The 15,675-nt window shown below is 43.1% G+C and overlaps 2 protein-coding genes across 2 annotated transcripts; both read right to left on the reverse strand.

Annotated features, from left to right (window-relative positions):
* Positions 1–141: 141 nt before the first annotated feature.
* Positions 142–1,513, reverse strand: LOC133911053 (peroxidase 2-like). Its single transcript, XM_062353275.1, has 2 exons — positions 1,271–1,513; positions 142–1,176 (listed from the first exon to the last, which is right to left on the reverse strand). Exons 1-2 carry the CDS (start codon positions 1,475–1,477, stop codon positions 397–399), a joined length of 987 nt encoding a protein of 328 aa, XP_062209259.1. The 5' UTR covers positions 1,478–1,513; the 3' UTR covers positions 142–396.
* Positions 1,514–11,214: 9,701 nt separating this feature from the next.
* Positions 11,215–12,508, reverse strand: LOC133911054 (peroxidase 2-like). Its single transcript, XM_062353276.1, has 2 exons — positions 12,266–12,508; positions 11,215–12,171 (listed from the first exon to the last, which is right to left on the reverse strand). Exons 1-2 carry the CDS (start codon positions 12,470–12,472, stop codon positions 11,392–11,394), a joined length of 987 nt encoding a protein of 328 aa, XP_062209260.1. The 5' UTR covers positions 12,473–12,508; the 3' UTR covers positions 11,215–11,391.
* Between the last annotated feature and the right edge of the window lie 3,167 nt (positions 12,509–15,675).

Consider the following 15,675-nt stretch of genomic DNA (forward strand, 5'->3'; position numbering starts at 1 on the left):
GTAGCCGATCTTGATGCGGTGTCCCATTGCACATGATCGTATCCTTCGTTAGCAGTAGGATGGCAGCTGAGCTTGGCATTCGATTCAATGACAAGTATGAGACATCTAGGTGCTAGCTTATTATATAGCCCAATTTCATGGATGCCAAAGTCTCAAATACAAAGCTCGAGAGATTAAAAAACGAGTGTTACATCTTTATTCAGTGACAGTACACATTCTCGACGAACATTGCAAGGAATACAACAACAATAGCAAAAAGAATAAAGAAATAAAACCAGGTATCCGCGAAGAATTTTCCGCTGGTGTGTAAAAAAAGGAAAAAAATCGAGGTGCTCACGAAATTTCACAAACGAACAAACCAATAGTCATGCATGCATGGCTGCATCCGGTTGATGATCAGTAGTTGGGACGACCATAGTTTACGACCCTGCAGTTTTTCCTTATCTCGCCCTGGTTGCCGATCTTCACCTCGATGCCGGCCATCTTGACAAAAGCCTTCGCAAACTTATCCTCCCACCACCCGGGGATGAAGGCGTTGTCATTAACCATCTTTGCCGTGGCAGGTGTGGTGATCAGCGCAGCGTCAGACTTGAAGAGCACCTTGTGCTCGAGCACGTTCTTGTAGTACTGGTTGTCGAACGCGTTGGGAGTGAAGATATCCTGGTTCACGGTGGGGTCGTTTCCCGGGGTCGGGTTGGCAGGACACCGCCTCTTCAGTATGTTGGCAAACCAGGCGCTGATGTCGGAGGGGACGGCCAGGCGGTCGGGGACAAAGGATGAGCAGTGGGAGCGGCCGACAGTGTGCGCTCCCGAGAGCACAACCATGTCCTCGGCGTCGAGGCCCTTGGTAGCGAAGCTGTTGATGAGCTCAGTGATGTTGGAGAACGGCGGTGGCAGGTTGTTGAGGGCCTCAGAGGCGATGGAGACGCGCCCGTCGAGGCGGCCAGCGGGCATGTTGATCTTGACCTTGAACCTGCTGAGAAAGTAGGTGGCGTCTCGGGCGGCGAAGGCGACGATGTCTGCACAGGAGACAATGCCAGGGCAGGTCTTCTCTACGGCGTCCTTGGCCGCGTCAATCACCTCGAATCCGCGCAGGCTTGGCATGTTGGGGGGGCTCAACTTCTCCGGCTGCGGGTTCACCGGTGTCGGGTCTAGCAGGACAGAGCCATCACATCCCTATACATATACACATACACCTCGCGTCAAACTCACATTGTTAATGGCTACTTCCTTATAGAATCCCTTCAGAATTCATTCATCGTGCATATACCTGGACGAAGCAGTCGTGGAAGACGAGACGGATGAGGCCGGCACCAATGCCGGCATTCTTATAGACGAACTTCTTCACCTCATCCCTCACAATGGCCTCGACACGAGGGCACGTCTTCTTGTAGTAGCCCACCTCCAGGCCCTGGCAAGCTGACGCAAGCACCAAGGTGCATGTCACCGCCACGACGAGCCGGAACGAACCAGCCATTGTCTTCGATCGTGCTCTAAGCCTTTGTACTTGAGTGTAGATGACAAGTGATGAATTGCTGCACGTTTGAATGGCTATTTATAGATGGAGATAGTGACTAGGTAAGGTGACGGACTCGAAGTTGTTAGTTGGATCCATAGTTTATTATGGAGTAACAATTGATTAGTAATCTAGCTGTTACGTTACAGCACATGGAGGCCGCAACCACAATTAGTTACTCACCTGTGCTGCCTGTGGTTTATTCCCTCAGTTCGTTGACTCAATTCTTTTTTCTCTTGTTGAGAATGTTCCAAAAGCACGATTTCTTTGCATCCAATTCCTCTCTCTCTCATTCAGAGAAGACAAATTTGAAGTGAGAAGTAATAAGTAATCGTTTCTCGGGGGAGCACGGATAATTGTATCCTCTTTAGAGACGACAAAATTGTATCTTAAATTGTTACCAAAAAATTTACATTAATGGATTGAAGTGGCACGTATAATTCTTCTGCTTAATTGTTGTCCAAGAAGCTCATCAAAAACAGTTCAACACTCCTATAGGAGCGGCAAGAAAAGGCCCCGCATTTCAATGTTACATTCAGGTTATCGAAGACAGACTGGACAAATGATGGCAATAATAATGCTAGTTCGGAGGCTCTGCAGCCGTGGTACATCCCCTCATGGAAAATGTTTGATTTTCCTTTCAATGTTGTGAAATTATGCGTGATAAAAAAATTAGATTTAGTGATGAAACTGGAAAAACAAAGTGATTTAGTATTATAACATTGTTGATGTGCATGTGTTGATAATATGTTATTTGGATATGCTTGTGGTAGCATAGTAATATTTTGTGATATTAATACATGTAATACACTTGTGTAAGTGATATCGTGTTGTCTCACATTATGTCAAGTTGGAAGTTGGAAAGAACTTATGCTCAAAAATTTGGTTGCTTGCTTGTTCATATGCAGGTATGTCCTGATGGAAAATCTGGTCTGATGTGAGTTTGCCCGATCTTCCGAATGTAATATGATATGTCAATTTAGTGAAGTTTTGACGTTAATGATCCAAAGGTTTCGACCAGAATAGATAAAAAGAACCCTCGCAGCCACTATACCACTAGTCTGTGGTTATCAATCGTGCCAAGACGCGATTGACCTCGCCAATAAGACTTTTCCTATAAGCGAATTGAGAACACAAACAAGAATAAGTAGATGCAATCTGAATATTACGGATTACCGATGAAGTACTCGCGTTTGGGGTTCTACAAACCAATAATCGATGAAACTATCTAAAATAGAATAATCTAAGCAAAATTCAAGCCTAAAATACAACAGCTACTATGTATATATAGAGGGATATGAAGAGGGCGTCCTAGGGTTGTGTGGACCTGAGAAAAGACGTACACAACCTAGACTCTGACCCCAACATGTTTATATGACCCAACAAGGTCCAAGACAGTGATGTGGCACCTTATTCCTTTAATTCTGACTAAGCTATAAGGAATATTTGGTCGAACTCATATCCATTGGATATGAGTAGTCATAAGCTTTTTTGCAAGTCTAAGATTATCTGAATTGGAGTCCATATGCGAGAGTTATGCATGTTTTACTAACGTGTTGTCATAAGATTCCGAGTTGAATTTGTTGTTCGACTTGAGCTCGACTTGTTGTTCAAGTAGATTTGACACTCGAGTGATTACGTCCAGGTGAGCTTGTAATGTCTCTCTCATATTTCTAAGTAATAAAATATCACAGAAATTTAGTAGTAATCCATCCAATAAGGCATGAACGGTGAGAAATGAATTCTCCTGGTGGTTTAATTGTCATGCGCATGTTCTTGTATGATTTAAGGATTATTAGCAGTATTGCTCATATTTGAAGCAGCCATGTCCTCATTATGGTTGGTAAAAGGGATCGGAACTAAGTTTATAAAGGAACTAGGGTTAAGACAGGCTAGATTAAAGATGTCCAAATGAGCCGTACCTACTAGGCCAGCCCGAAGTACGACACTATAGGCACGACCTAAGCACGGCCTGGCCTGAGGCTAGACAGGCCGGGCCGGCACGGCACGAGGTCCCAGGCCGTGCCTGGGTCGAGCGCGTGGCACGACGAGCCGGCACGGGCACGACCCAGCCCAGGTAGGCACGAGAAGGGCCCGAACCGGCCTAGGCACGTGGCGGCCTAGGAAGCACGGTCGGCCTGACACGGCACACGGCGGCCCAGGCGGCACAGCCGGTCCGGCCGGCCCGGCGCGGCTACAGCCGGCCGAGGTGTGCCCGCTAGGCTGTGCCACACCCGGCTGGCCGTGCCGCCTGGGCTGGCTGTAGCTGTTGTGTGTGGGCCCGGCACGCGGAGGCACGTGGGGGAACGCGGGTTTAATGGGATAAATGGGCCTGGAACGGCCCATTTGACCCGTTAATCTGGTATTTTTGAATTTCATAGCCGTTTTGTGACCATTGAGCTCCAAAAAATTCAAAAAAAATACAAAAATCACTATTTTCACCTATAAATAGAGGATCACCTTGCCCTTCCATTGCACACCAGCAACACCATTTTCTCTCTTGTTTCCTCCTCTCATTCTTGTCTCAAAGTTCTTGACAATTAGCGATAATTTGGCAAAATTAGTTTGAATTGTTGCCAAAAATCCAAGCAATTCCAAAATCGTCATCCTGCTATCTTGACGTTGAAGAAATCTTGGTGATTTTTTGCATCGTTGTTCAGTTGTGTTTTATTATTAGTTTTATTAATTGATTATTTCTAACTCTGAATATTTGCATTTTTTTTAGTGTCATTCGACATTGATCATGGATGCTGGTGATCATGATTTTTTTTCTCCAAGGACTCACAGGGAATTATGGCCCCTTTGATACCAGTGCCGCAGGTGATGATGGACCTGACAGTGAACCTCCGATTGGTTCACATGCAGGTGATGCAGTAGCACCTCAATCGTCAGGCTCTAAAAGATCAAGAGCCAGTACTTCTGAAATTTGGAAAAACTTTGAAAGGTTCTACAGAGGGCAAGATGGGGTAAGTGTCAAGTATGCTAGGTGTTATATTTGCAAACATGAATTATCTGGAAAGCCCTTAGGTGAAACGCGACATTTGAAGAGGCATGGCACAACTTGCAAGCGAAAGAGTGGAGCAGCCATGAAGCAGACGGTGCTGCAGTATGATCCCGGCGGCTTTATTCGTCATTGGGAGTATGACTCTGCCAATGCTCGAAAAGAGTTATGCCACTTCATTGCAAGAGCGGATCTACCACTCAACATCGGTGAGTCTCCTGCATTTGAAAATTACATTAAGCAAGCTCATAATCCTAAGTTCACGCATGTTTCTAGACAGACAACTAGTAGGGATATGGCAAAATACTATAATGCGTGTCGTAGAAAGCTTAAAGAAATGTTGCAAACATGTACATTTTCAGTTGCTTTGACCTCGGACATATGGGCAGGTAGGGCTAGAGAGGATTATCTTAGTATTGTTGCTCATTTTGTTAATAATCATTGGGAATTAGAAAAGAGAATAATAGGTCTAAGTTGATTGACAACGCGCATACCGGTGAATTTATTGCTGAAAAAATATATCAAGTAGTTGAAGAATTTGGTCTGACAAATAAAATATTTTCTATCACTTTAGATAATGCCGGTGCAAACTCTGGATCTATGGATATTCTTACTCCGTTGTTTAGTACATATGCTGAATCTTTTTTGTTACATCAACGATGTGCTTGTCATATTATCAATCTTATAGTAAAATCCGGTTTGAAGAGGTTGTCGCAATACCTAGACGATTTTCGTACTGCAATATCTTTTGTAAACTCCTCTAACCAACGAATTGCAGCATATAAGTAATATTGTGTTGCAATGGGTGTGCATCCACGTAAGTTTGCTGTGGACATGCCGGTAAGATGGAATTTTTCTTTCATGATGCTCAAAAATATTGTGCCATATAAGAGCATATTTGGTGTGTTTATTCATACACACTATCATCAGCATGAAGGTCAAACTTTACTCACGGAAGTGGATTGGTATGTTGCCGAAAGGATACTAGGGTTTCTTGAATTTTTTTATGATTCAACTGTAAGTTTATTGAGAGTTTATTATCCAACATCTTGTTTAGTAGTGCATAATATTATTGAAATTGCTACTCATTTAAACATGTATTGAAATGACAATCTTCTAAGAGATTGTGTAGTTCCTATGAAATATAAATTTTTAAAATATTGGAAAGAAATGATTTTATTGTAATGCATATGCCTTTATTTTAGATCATAGAGCTAAAATCGTAGGTTTTTTAGAGTTCTCACAATTCTAGGTGATGCTCTTGGCCATAATTATTCTACTTATTATACTAATGTTCGTTCTAAATTATTCAATATTTATAGTAAATATGAAACAAAATATGTCGGAGTTCGCTTGCAATGACCTCCACTAGCACCCACAACCAGTAACAAGACAACAACGTGGGGAAAAATATTTAGTGAAGGTTCTTCATCAAGAAGTTCAGAATCTTCGTCACGATCAACTACGACTACGACTGCTGGAATTCCAAGATCCAGAGGGGAGCTAACTACATTCATCGACAGCGACGTTATCAGCCATGAACAAGAAAATTTCAACATACTGCAATGGTGGCATAAGCACAAGACGAATTATCCAGTGCTTTCACTGTTAGCACGAGATTTGTTAACGGTTCCCGTATCTACAGTTTCTTCTGAGGCTTCCTTCAGTCTTACTAGACGGGTAATCGAAGAGAGAAGAATAAATTTGTCAAGTGAGATGGTTAAAATACTCACCATATTAAAAGATTGGGAATAAGCTAAAGCATGAATGTAACACATTGCAGAGAACACTGAGCTTGAAGATTCATTCCAACATTTGTATCTAGATGTTGATGAGAACATGTAATCTTTAATTTTTTGAGCTAGGTTGTACTTTTTTTTCTTTATTAGAAATATTTTTAATGGGGCAACGTATCAATAAAGCTCATTTTTAGAATTAATTATGTGTACCTATTATTTCTAAAATTTTATTTTATTAATGATTTTTTTAATTTTTTTTTTCAAAAATGACCTGCCACACACCTCTTGTCTTGGCCTATAAATACCATCTCAAACTCCCTGTGATCCCATCGACCACTCATCTCTCCTTTTTTACTTGCTAGCTAGTAGCCACTTGCCCACTTTAAGAGATCAATTCCATATTTCCCTCCATGGATCAAGACGTCGAGAACTCGCGTGCATGGTTATGGGTGTTGCAACATTTTGAAAATGTCTTTAGAGAAATTAACGGAGAACAGGTAAAATTTGTTAAGTGTAATATATGCAGCAATGAATTGTGTGACAGATCTCCAAATGGAATGGGACACTTGAGGAAGCATATTAAATATTGCAAGCAAAATTCTAGGGTTTCTAATGAAACCATTTAATTTTTCAAGCATAGCCATAGGTTGTACTTTTTTTTTCTTCTAGTAGAAAGGTTTTTAATGAGGCAACCAATCAATAAAGCTCTTTTTTTATTTTCTATAATTTTTTTTGATTTTTTTGGAATTCTGTAGCTATTTTTTATTTTTTTCTATTTTCGGAGTGTTGCCGGGTCAAGCGTGCCTCCACCGTGCCCACCGGTCTGGCCGTCGTGCCACCGACCTGCCACCATGTCCGCTGAGCCCCATCGTGCCGCCAGACCTGTTGTGCCGGCCAGACCCGTCATGCCGATCGTGCCGTGGGCTGGCCCAGCACGGCACGACCCATTACAGTAGTCGGGCCTATCGGGCTGTACCATAGCCGGGCCAGCCCAAATAGCCCATTTGATCATCTCTGGGCTAGATAATAATACACGTGAAGATGATCAAATCATTAGATATATATACAAGATATACAAACTATAATCTAGAATTGATGCTCACATTATGAGACTTAGAGTTTGTTTGGTAGAGCTCTCCGTGATCTAAATTCTTTACAGGGAGTGATTCTTTGGAGAAAGTGATTCTGTAGCTAAAAGTGATTCTCTAAAATAAAATATATACAGAAAATGATTTTATGTGAAAAGTAAATTAGGAAAATCTTTTTTTTATCTTCTGTTTCTAATTTTAAAGAATCACTTTTATAAATTAAAAAAATTAAAAACTGAAAACTATTATTTAATAAAACTCTTCTAACTTTAACCGAAAAGTTACTTTAGAACGTACTTTTATATAAAACACGTACCGTTTATAACGTGGAGGATGACGTTAGTGCGACAAAGTTCGGGAAACGCGGACGTACAGGTGACCATGGCACGGAAGGCTGCATTGATTAGTTATCTGCATGTGCGCGAGTGCATGTGCATTAATTAGCTAAATCTATGCTGCTTTATTAAAGGAGCTGGTGGGCTCCATGTGTGCACGTGGTTCGTGCATTGTGATTAGACAATAAATATTATTGCGGCTAGATGTTGGTTTCCTGTTCCGTTACATGTCAACTAGTGTTGGTTTTCTTTTTTTGACTCGGTCGTGATTGGTGCATGCATGGAGTCGTCGCCACTCTTGGACAACCGAAAAAGTAGAGATGGAAACCGATCGAATACGTATGGAATCGAATACGTATGGAATCGAATTCGGATAATACGATTTATTATATTTTAATTTGAATGTGAATACGGATCTGGATATCCTCGAATACGAATAGGAATCGGATAGTTCGAATACGAATCCGCATTCGGATATCTACTCGATCTTCGAAATTCAGGTTGAAAATTTAAATTTTTGAAAAAAATTGACTGAAATTTGATAAAATTTGACTAAAATTTGTTCTAATTTGATTGGGCCGGAATTTTAGAAATTTTGTTCAAAATTCATGTTGGAAACTTAAATTTTTGATCAAATTTAACTGAAATTTGACTGAAATTTGTTCCAATTTGATTGGGTTGGAATTTCGTTCATATCTAAAATTTCTAAAACTTTAGCAAAATTTGGTTCCTTGGTTGGCGGATACGGATACGAATCGGATATATCTCGAATTCGGATATCCATATTTGAATCCGAATCTTGAAAACGAATTCGGATATATCCATTTTAGTATCCATTTCAAAAATGAATACGGATACGGATATCCACCGACATGTAGATAGATTTGGGGTCTGGCGGTCAGACCAGCCCAGCGGGCGATCCGACTCTTGGAACGGCAGTCAGACCGCTATAAAATGGGGTCAAACCTCCTCTACCGCGTAGGATAACATGCACATGACAAAAATGACCGAAACTTAGTTATTGCTTCTAATGGTGGTGGAGGCTATTGTTGAGCTTGGTGAGCTCAAATCCGGTTAATCTAGCCACGGGGAGGGAATGAGACGGGGTTTAGGGTGCTCACCACGTCCCAGGAAACCCGTGGCCCGGTCGTGGAGGTTGGGGAATGGTCGGAGCTCTAAATCACCGTCGGGGAGGTGATGGACGGCTTGAAGAGGAAGAAGACGTTGCCAAGGAGCTTAGGCTCGACGAGGAAAACCACCTCCGGTGAGGGAGCTTGCCGAGGACCTCCTTCTTGGGCTGCTCCTCCTCTCCTTAGCTCGGTTGGGGAAAGAAAGGAGCAGCAGCTCCTGTTGCTTGGTGTGGGAGAGGGAGAGAGTGTAGGAGAGTCTGCACATGGGGGAGAGAGAGCAAATGAGATAGTGAGAGAGTGAGAGAGGCAATCGACCACCTTAAGTCAAGTCTCAGTGTGCTGGCGGTTAGACCGCGACTGGCTCCGGGCGGATCGTGGGAAATCCACGTGGCAGCCCACGTGGTAGCGTACCTAGCGGTCAGACCACGCGGAACCCTGGTCAGATTTCGAGGGGGTTCTTTTGCTGAAATTTTTCTAAGTCTCCCCTCATAAACCTCCTTCTATTCTTTTCCTTCTCCAAGGTATTTAGGGATTCTCCAAAGTGCTCTAAACCATCTCTAAGGTATTTTAAACATGTTTAACTAGTCTTTGATAGGTAAACACGTGTAAGCACATGCGATAACAACCACGCATGCTTAATTACAAAACTAGCATTTTTGGGACATGATAGGGTTCCAGTGGTGATTGTTTGGGTAATTGAATCATATTTCTTATTTTCAAGTTTGTCGATGTGTGCTATGAAATGGTATAGCATCGGTACATCATTGACATATTCGAAGAGAGAAATAATGTGTGGATATTGCCATCTAGATAGAGAGATTGGTTTATTTAGTTGTAAAGAGAGTTCACGTGTATAATAGAATCAATCATATGGCAATGTAAATAACGATTACAATGTAGACACATGCATATCACCAATGCAATATATTGGTTGATTTAGTCCAAAAGAGAGTTCAACATGTATGGATATAGCCAACTTAAAAGAATGTGTTTTTAATATAGACTTCTGGTTGTCTGCATTGTTTCTTGTTTTTCTATATGTACAGCATACGCACAACTTGTTAGTTTTATGTTCCTCAGTAGCAAAAGGTTTTATCTATACTGACACTCTGTTTTATTAGGTTGTGGATAGGGTGCAGTTTTTTCTAGGTTGTTTTAGAATTAGAATTTCTGACTCATGAATTATGTAGTATATCATTTTTGCATATTCTGTGAAAGTTAGGACTGCTATGACATAGTACGTTGTTCATTGTGGTCGGCAAAATATTCTCAAGTTGGGAGGAATGCCACACACAACTTAATGGATTCAAAGAAGCATGTTACAAAGGATACAAGTCCAAACAAGAAGATGTTGTGGCATACAACAGTTAAGTCATCAGTCATCTAAGCTGAGCTAAAATTGGCTAACTTCGAAGATAAGAAGAAGTGTGATTTCACGTGTAAAGATGTCATAATCCTAGTTCTGGTTGTAATCATCATTATTTTGCTATCCACGGGAGTTCCAGGAGCTGATTCCATCACTTATGTTGTGGCCCTCATCATATCACGGACACCGTGTATTATCACTTAACAGTGATATGCAGGTTTTGGTCTATCATGAACTGGTAGTGACAGTGATTAACTCTTAGCCACAGTAGGCATGGTGATCAGGGCAGCATCAGATGTGAAGAGCACCTTGCATTGTGTGCAAGGTCGTTATCATAGTAGTGGTTGTTAAACACGTTGCGGGTGAAGATGTTCTGGTTCGCGGTGGAGTCAGGTTGGCAGGACTCCGTCTCCTCATTATGTTGGCAAACCAGGTGCTGATCTCGGAGGGGACAGCAAGGCAGTCGGGGACGAAGGATGAGCAGTGAAAGCGGACGATCGTGTGCGTGCATGAGAGCATGATCATGTTCATTCACAAGGAAATCAATGCAAAAATTCGGAATCCAATTAAGGGCAAAAGTTGGTGTAAATCCAAGAGCAATTTGATGCTCATTCACAAGGAAATCAATGCAAAAGTTGGGAATCTTTGTACTTTTGAGGGCAAATGAAAACGGAGGAATAAAAAACCAACATGAGCTGTGTGCTACTTCAAGCTGGTGCATGTTGATCCGGGCAGTGGCGTCAGACTGTTCTCAAAGTGGAGGTTTGAAGCAAATGAACCAGAAAGAGAATTATTCTGCCAAAATCACCGACCGTGGTAGCCGATCTTGATGCGGTGTCCCATTGCACATGATCGTATCCTTCGTCAACAGTAGGATGGCAGCTGAGCTTGGCATTCGATTCAATGACAAGTATGAGACATCTAGGTGCTAGCAGCTTATTATATAGCCCAATTTCATGGATGCCAAAGTCTCAAATACAAAGCTCGAGAGATTAAAAAACGAGTGTTACATCTTTATTCAGTGACAGTACACATTCTCGACGAACATTGCAAGGAATACAACAACAATAGCAAAAAGAATAAAGAAATAAAACCAGGTATCTGCGAAGAATTTTCCGCTGGTGTGTAAAAAAAGGAAAAAAAATCGAGGTGCTCACGAAATTTCACAAACGAACAAACCAATAGTCATGCATGCATGGCTGCATCCGGTTGATGATCAGTAGTTGGGACGACCATAGTTTACGACCCTGCAGTTTTTCCTTATCTCGCCCTGGTTGCCGATCTTCACCTCGATGCCGGCCATCTTGACAAAAGCCTTCGCAAACTTATCCTCCCACCACCCGGGGATGAAGGCGTTGTCATTAACCATCTTTGCCGTGGCAGGCGTGGTGATCAGCGCAGCGTCAGACTTGAAGAGCACCTTGTGCTCGAGCACGTTCTTGTAGTACTGGTTGTCGAACGCGTTGGGAGTGAAGATATCCTGGTTCACGGTGGGGTCGTTTCCCGGGGTCGGGTTGGCAGGACACCGCCTCTTCAGTATGTTGGCAAACCAGGCGCTGATGTCGGAGGGGACGGCCAGGCGGTCGGGGACAAAGGATGAGCAGTGGGAGCGGCCGACAGTGTGCGCTCCCGAGAGCACAACCATGTCCTCGGCGTCGAGGCCCTTGGTAGCGAAGCTGTTGATGAGCTCAGTGATGTTGGAGAACGGCGGTGGCAGGTTGTTGAGGGCCTCAGAGGCGATGGAGACGCGCCCGTCGAGGCGGCCAGCGGGCATGTTGATCTTGACCTTGAACCTGCTGAGAAAGTAGGTGGCGTCTCGGGCGGCGAAGGCGACGATGTCTGCACAGGAGACAATGCCAGGGCAGGTCTTCTCTACGGCGTCCTTGGCCGCGTCAATCACCTCGAATCCGCGCAGGCTTGGCATGTTGGGGGGGCTCAACTTCTCCGGCTGCGGGTTCACCGGTGTCGGGTCTAGCAGGACAGAGCCATCACATCCCTATACATATACACATACACCTCGCGTCAAACTCACATTGTTAATGGCTACTTCCTTATAGAATCCCTTCAGAATTCATTCATCGTGCATATACCTGGACGAAGCAGTCGTGGAAGACGAGACGGATGAGGCCGGCACCAATGCCGGCATTCTTATAGACGAACTTCTTCACCTCATCCCTCACAATGGCCTCGACACGAGGGCACGTCTTCTTGTAGTAGCCCACCTCCAGGCCCTGGCAAGCTGACGCAAGCACCAAGGTGCATGTCACCGCCACGACGAGCCGGAACGAACCAGCCATTGTCTTCGATCGTGCTCTAAGCCTTTGTACTTGAGTGTAGATGACAAGTGATGAATTGCTGCACGTTTGAATGGCTATTTATAGATGGAGATAGTGACTAGGTAAGGTGACGGACTCGAAGTTGTTAGTTGGATCCATAGTTTATTATGGAGTAACAATTGATTAGCAATCTAGCTGTTACGTTACAGCACATGGAGGCCGCAACCACAATTACGTTACAGCACATGGAGGCCGCAACCACAATCTGTGCTGCCTGTGGTTTATTCCCTCAGTTCGTTGACTCAATTCTTTTTTCTCTTGTTGAGAATGTTCCAAAAGCACGATTTCTTTGCATCCAATTCCTCTCTCTCTCATTCAGAGAAGACAAATTTGAAGTGAGAAGTAATAAGTAATCGTTTCTCGGGGGAGCACGGATAATTGTATCCTCTTTAGAGACGACAAAATTGTATCTTAAATTGTTACCAAAAAATTTACATTAATGGATTGAAGTGGCACGTATAATTCTTCTGCTTAATTGTTGTCCAAGAAGCTCATCAAAAACAGTTCAACACTCCTATAGGAGCGGCAAGAAAAGGCCCCGCATTTCAATGTTACATTCAGGTTATCGAAGACAGACTGGACAAATGATGGCAATAATAATGCTAGTTTGGAGGCTCTGCAGCCGTGGTACATCCCCTCATGGAAAATGTTTGATTTTCCTTTCAATGTTGTGAGATTATGCATGTTAAAAAAATTTAGATTTAGTGATGAAACTGGAAAAACAAAGTGATTTAGTATTATAACATTGTTGATGTGCATGTGTTGATAATATGTTATTTGGATATGCTTGTGGTAGCATAGTAATATTTTGTGATATTAATACATGCAATACACTTGTGTAAGTGATATCGTGTTGTCTCACATTATGTCAAGTTGGAAGTTGGAAAGAACTTATGCTCAAAAATTTGGTTGCTTGCTTGTTCATATGCAGGTATGTCCTGATGGAAAATCTGGTCTGATGTGAGTTTGCCCGATCTTCCGAATGTAATATGATATGTCGATTTAGTGAAGTTTTGATGTTAATGATCCAAAGGTTTCGACCAGAATAGATAAAAAGAACCCTCGTAACCACTATACCACTATTCTGTGGTTATCAATCGTGCCAAGACGCGATTGACCTCGCCAATAAGACTTTTCTTATAAGCGAATTGAGAACTCAAACAAGAATAAGTAGATGCAATCTGAATATTACAGATTACCGATGAAGTACTCGAGTTTGGGGTTCTACAAACCAATAATCGATGAAACTATCTAAAATAGAATGATCTAAGCAAAATTCAAGCCTAAAATACAACAGCTACTATGTATATATAGAGGGATATGAAGAGACCGTCCTTGGGTTGTGTGGACCTGAGAAAAGACGTACACAGCCTAGACTTCGACCCCAACATGATTATATGACCCAACAAGGTCCAAGACAGTGATGTGGCACCTTATTCCTTTAATTCTGACTAAGCTATAAGGAATGTTTGGTCGAACTTATATCCATTGGACATGAGTAGTCATAAGCTTTTTTGCAAGTCTAAGATTATCTGAATTGGACTCCATATGCGAGAGTTATGCATGTTTTATTAACGTGTTGTCATAAGATTCCGAGTTGAATTTGTTGTTCGACTTGAGCTCGACTTGTTGTTCAAGTAGATTTGACACTCGAGTGATTACGTCCAGGTGAGCTTGTAATGTCTCTCTCATATTTCTAAGTAATAAAACATCATAAAAATTTAGTAGTAATCCATCCAATAAGGCATGAACGGTGAGAAATGAATTCTCCTGGTGGTTTAATTGTTACGCGCATGTTCTTGTATGATTTAAGGATTATTAGCAGTATTGCTCATATTTGAAGCAGCCATGTCCTCATTATGGTTGGTAAAAGGGATCGGAACTAAGTTTATAAAGGAACTAGGGTTAAGACAGGCTAGATTAAAGATGTCCAAATGAGCCGTACCTACTAGGCCAGCCCGAAGTACGACACTATAGGCACGGCCTAAGCACGGCCTGGCCTGAGGCTAGACGGGCCGGGCCGGCACGGCACGAGGTCCCAGGCCGTGCCTGGGTCGAGCGCGTGGCACGACGAGCCGGCACGGGCACGGCCCAGTCCAGGTAGGCACGAGCAGGGCCCGAACCGGCCTAGGCACGTGGCGGCCTAGGAAGCACGACCGGCCCGACATGGCACACGGCGGCCCAGGCGACACAGCCGGTCCGGTCGGCCCGGCGCGGCTACAGCCGGCCGAGGCGTGCCCGCTAGGCTGTGCCACACCGGGCTGGCCGTGCCGCCTGCGCTGGCTGTAGCCGTTGTGTGTGGGCCCGGCACGCGGAGGCACGTGGGGGAACGCGGGTTTAATGGGATAAATGGGCCTGGAACGGCCCATTTGACCCGTTAACCCGGTATTTTTGAATTTCATAGCTGTTCTCTGACCGTTGAGCTCCAAAAAATTCAAAAAAAATACAAAAATCACTATTTTCACCTATAAGTAGAGGATCACCTTGCCCTTCCATTGCACACCAGCAACACCATTTTCTCTCTTGTTTCCTCCTCTCATTCTTGTCTCAAAGTTCTTGACAATTATCGATAATTTGGCAAAATTAGTTTGAATTGTTGCCAAAAATCCAAGCAATTCCAAAATCGTCATCCTGCTATCTTGACGTTGAAGAAATCTTGGCGATTTTTTGCATCGTTGTTCAGTCGTGTTTTATTATTAGTTTTATTAATTGATTATTTCTAACTCTGAATATTTGCATTTTTTGTAGTGTCATTCGACATTGATCATGGATGCTGGTGATCATGATCATAATACATCCATTGATCCTGATTTTTTTTCTCCAAGGACTCACAGGGAATTACGGCCCCTTTGATACCAGTGCCGCAGGTGATGATGGACCCGACAGTGAACCTCTGATTGGTTCACATGCAGGTGATACAGCAGCACCTCAATCGTCAGGCTCTAAAAGATCAAGAGCCAGTACTTCCAAAATTTAGAAAGACTTTGAAAGGTTCTACAGAGAGCAAGATGGGGTAAGTGTCAAGTATGCTAGGTGTTATATTTGCAAACATGAATTATCTGGAAAGCCCTCAGGTGGAACGCGACATTTGAAGAGGCATGGCACAACTTGCAAGTGAAAGAGTGGAGCAGCCATGAAGCAGACGGTGCTGCAGTACAATCCCG

The sequence above is a fragment of the Phragmites australis genome, chromosome 3, assembly GCF_958298935.1.
Source record: "Phragmites australis chromosome 3, lpPhrAust1.1, whole genome shotgun sequence".
Taxonomy (NCBI): Eukaryota; Viridiplantae; Streptophyta; class Magnoliopsida; order Poales; family Poaceae; genus Phragmites; species Phragmites australis.

Coding starts and splice junctions, on each gene's coding strand:
- LOC133911053 (XM_062353275.1), bottom strand. CDS start 1,477: ATGGCTGGTTCGTTCCGGCTCGTCGTGGCGGTGACATGCACCTTGGTG. Junction 1,177..1,270: donor TCCACGACTGCTTCGTCCAG/GTATATGCACGA, acceptor GTATATGTATAG/GGATGTGATGGCTCTGTCCT.
- LOC133911054 (XM_062353276.1), bottom strand. CDS start 12,472: ATGGCTGGTTCGTTCCGGCTCGTCGTGGCGGTGACATGCACCTTGGTG. Junction 12,172..12,265: donor TCCACGACTGCTTCGTCCAG/GTATATGCACGA, acceptor GTATATGTATAG/GGATGTGATGGCTCTGTCCT.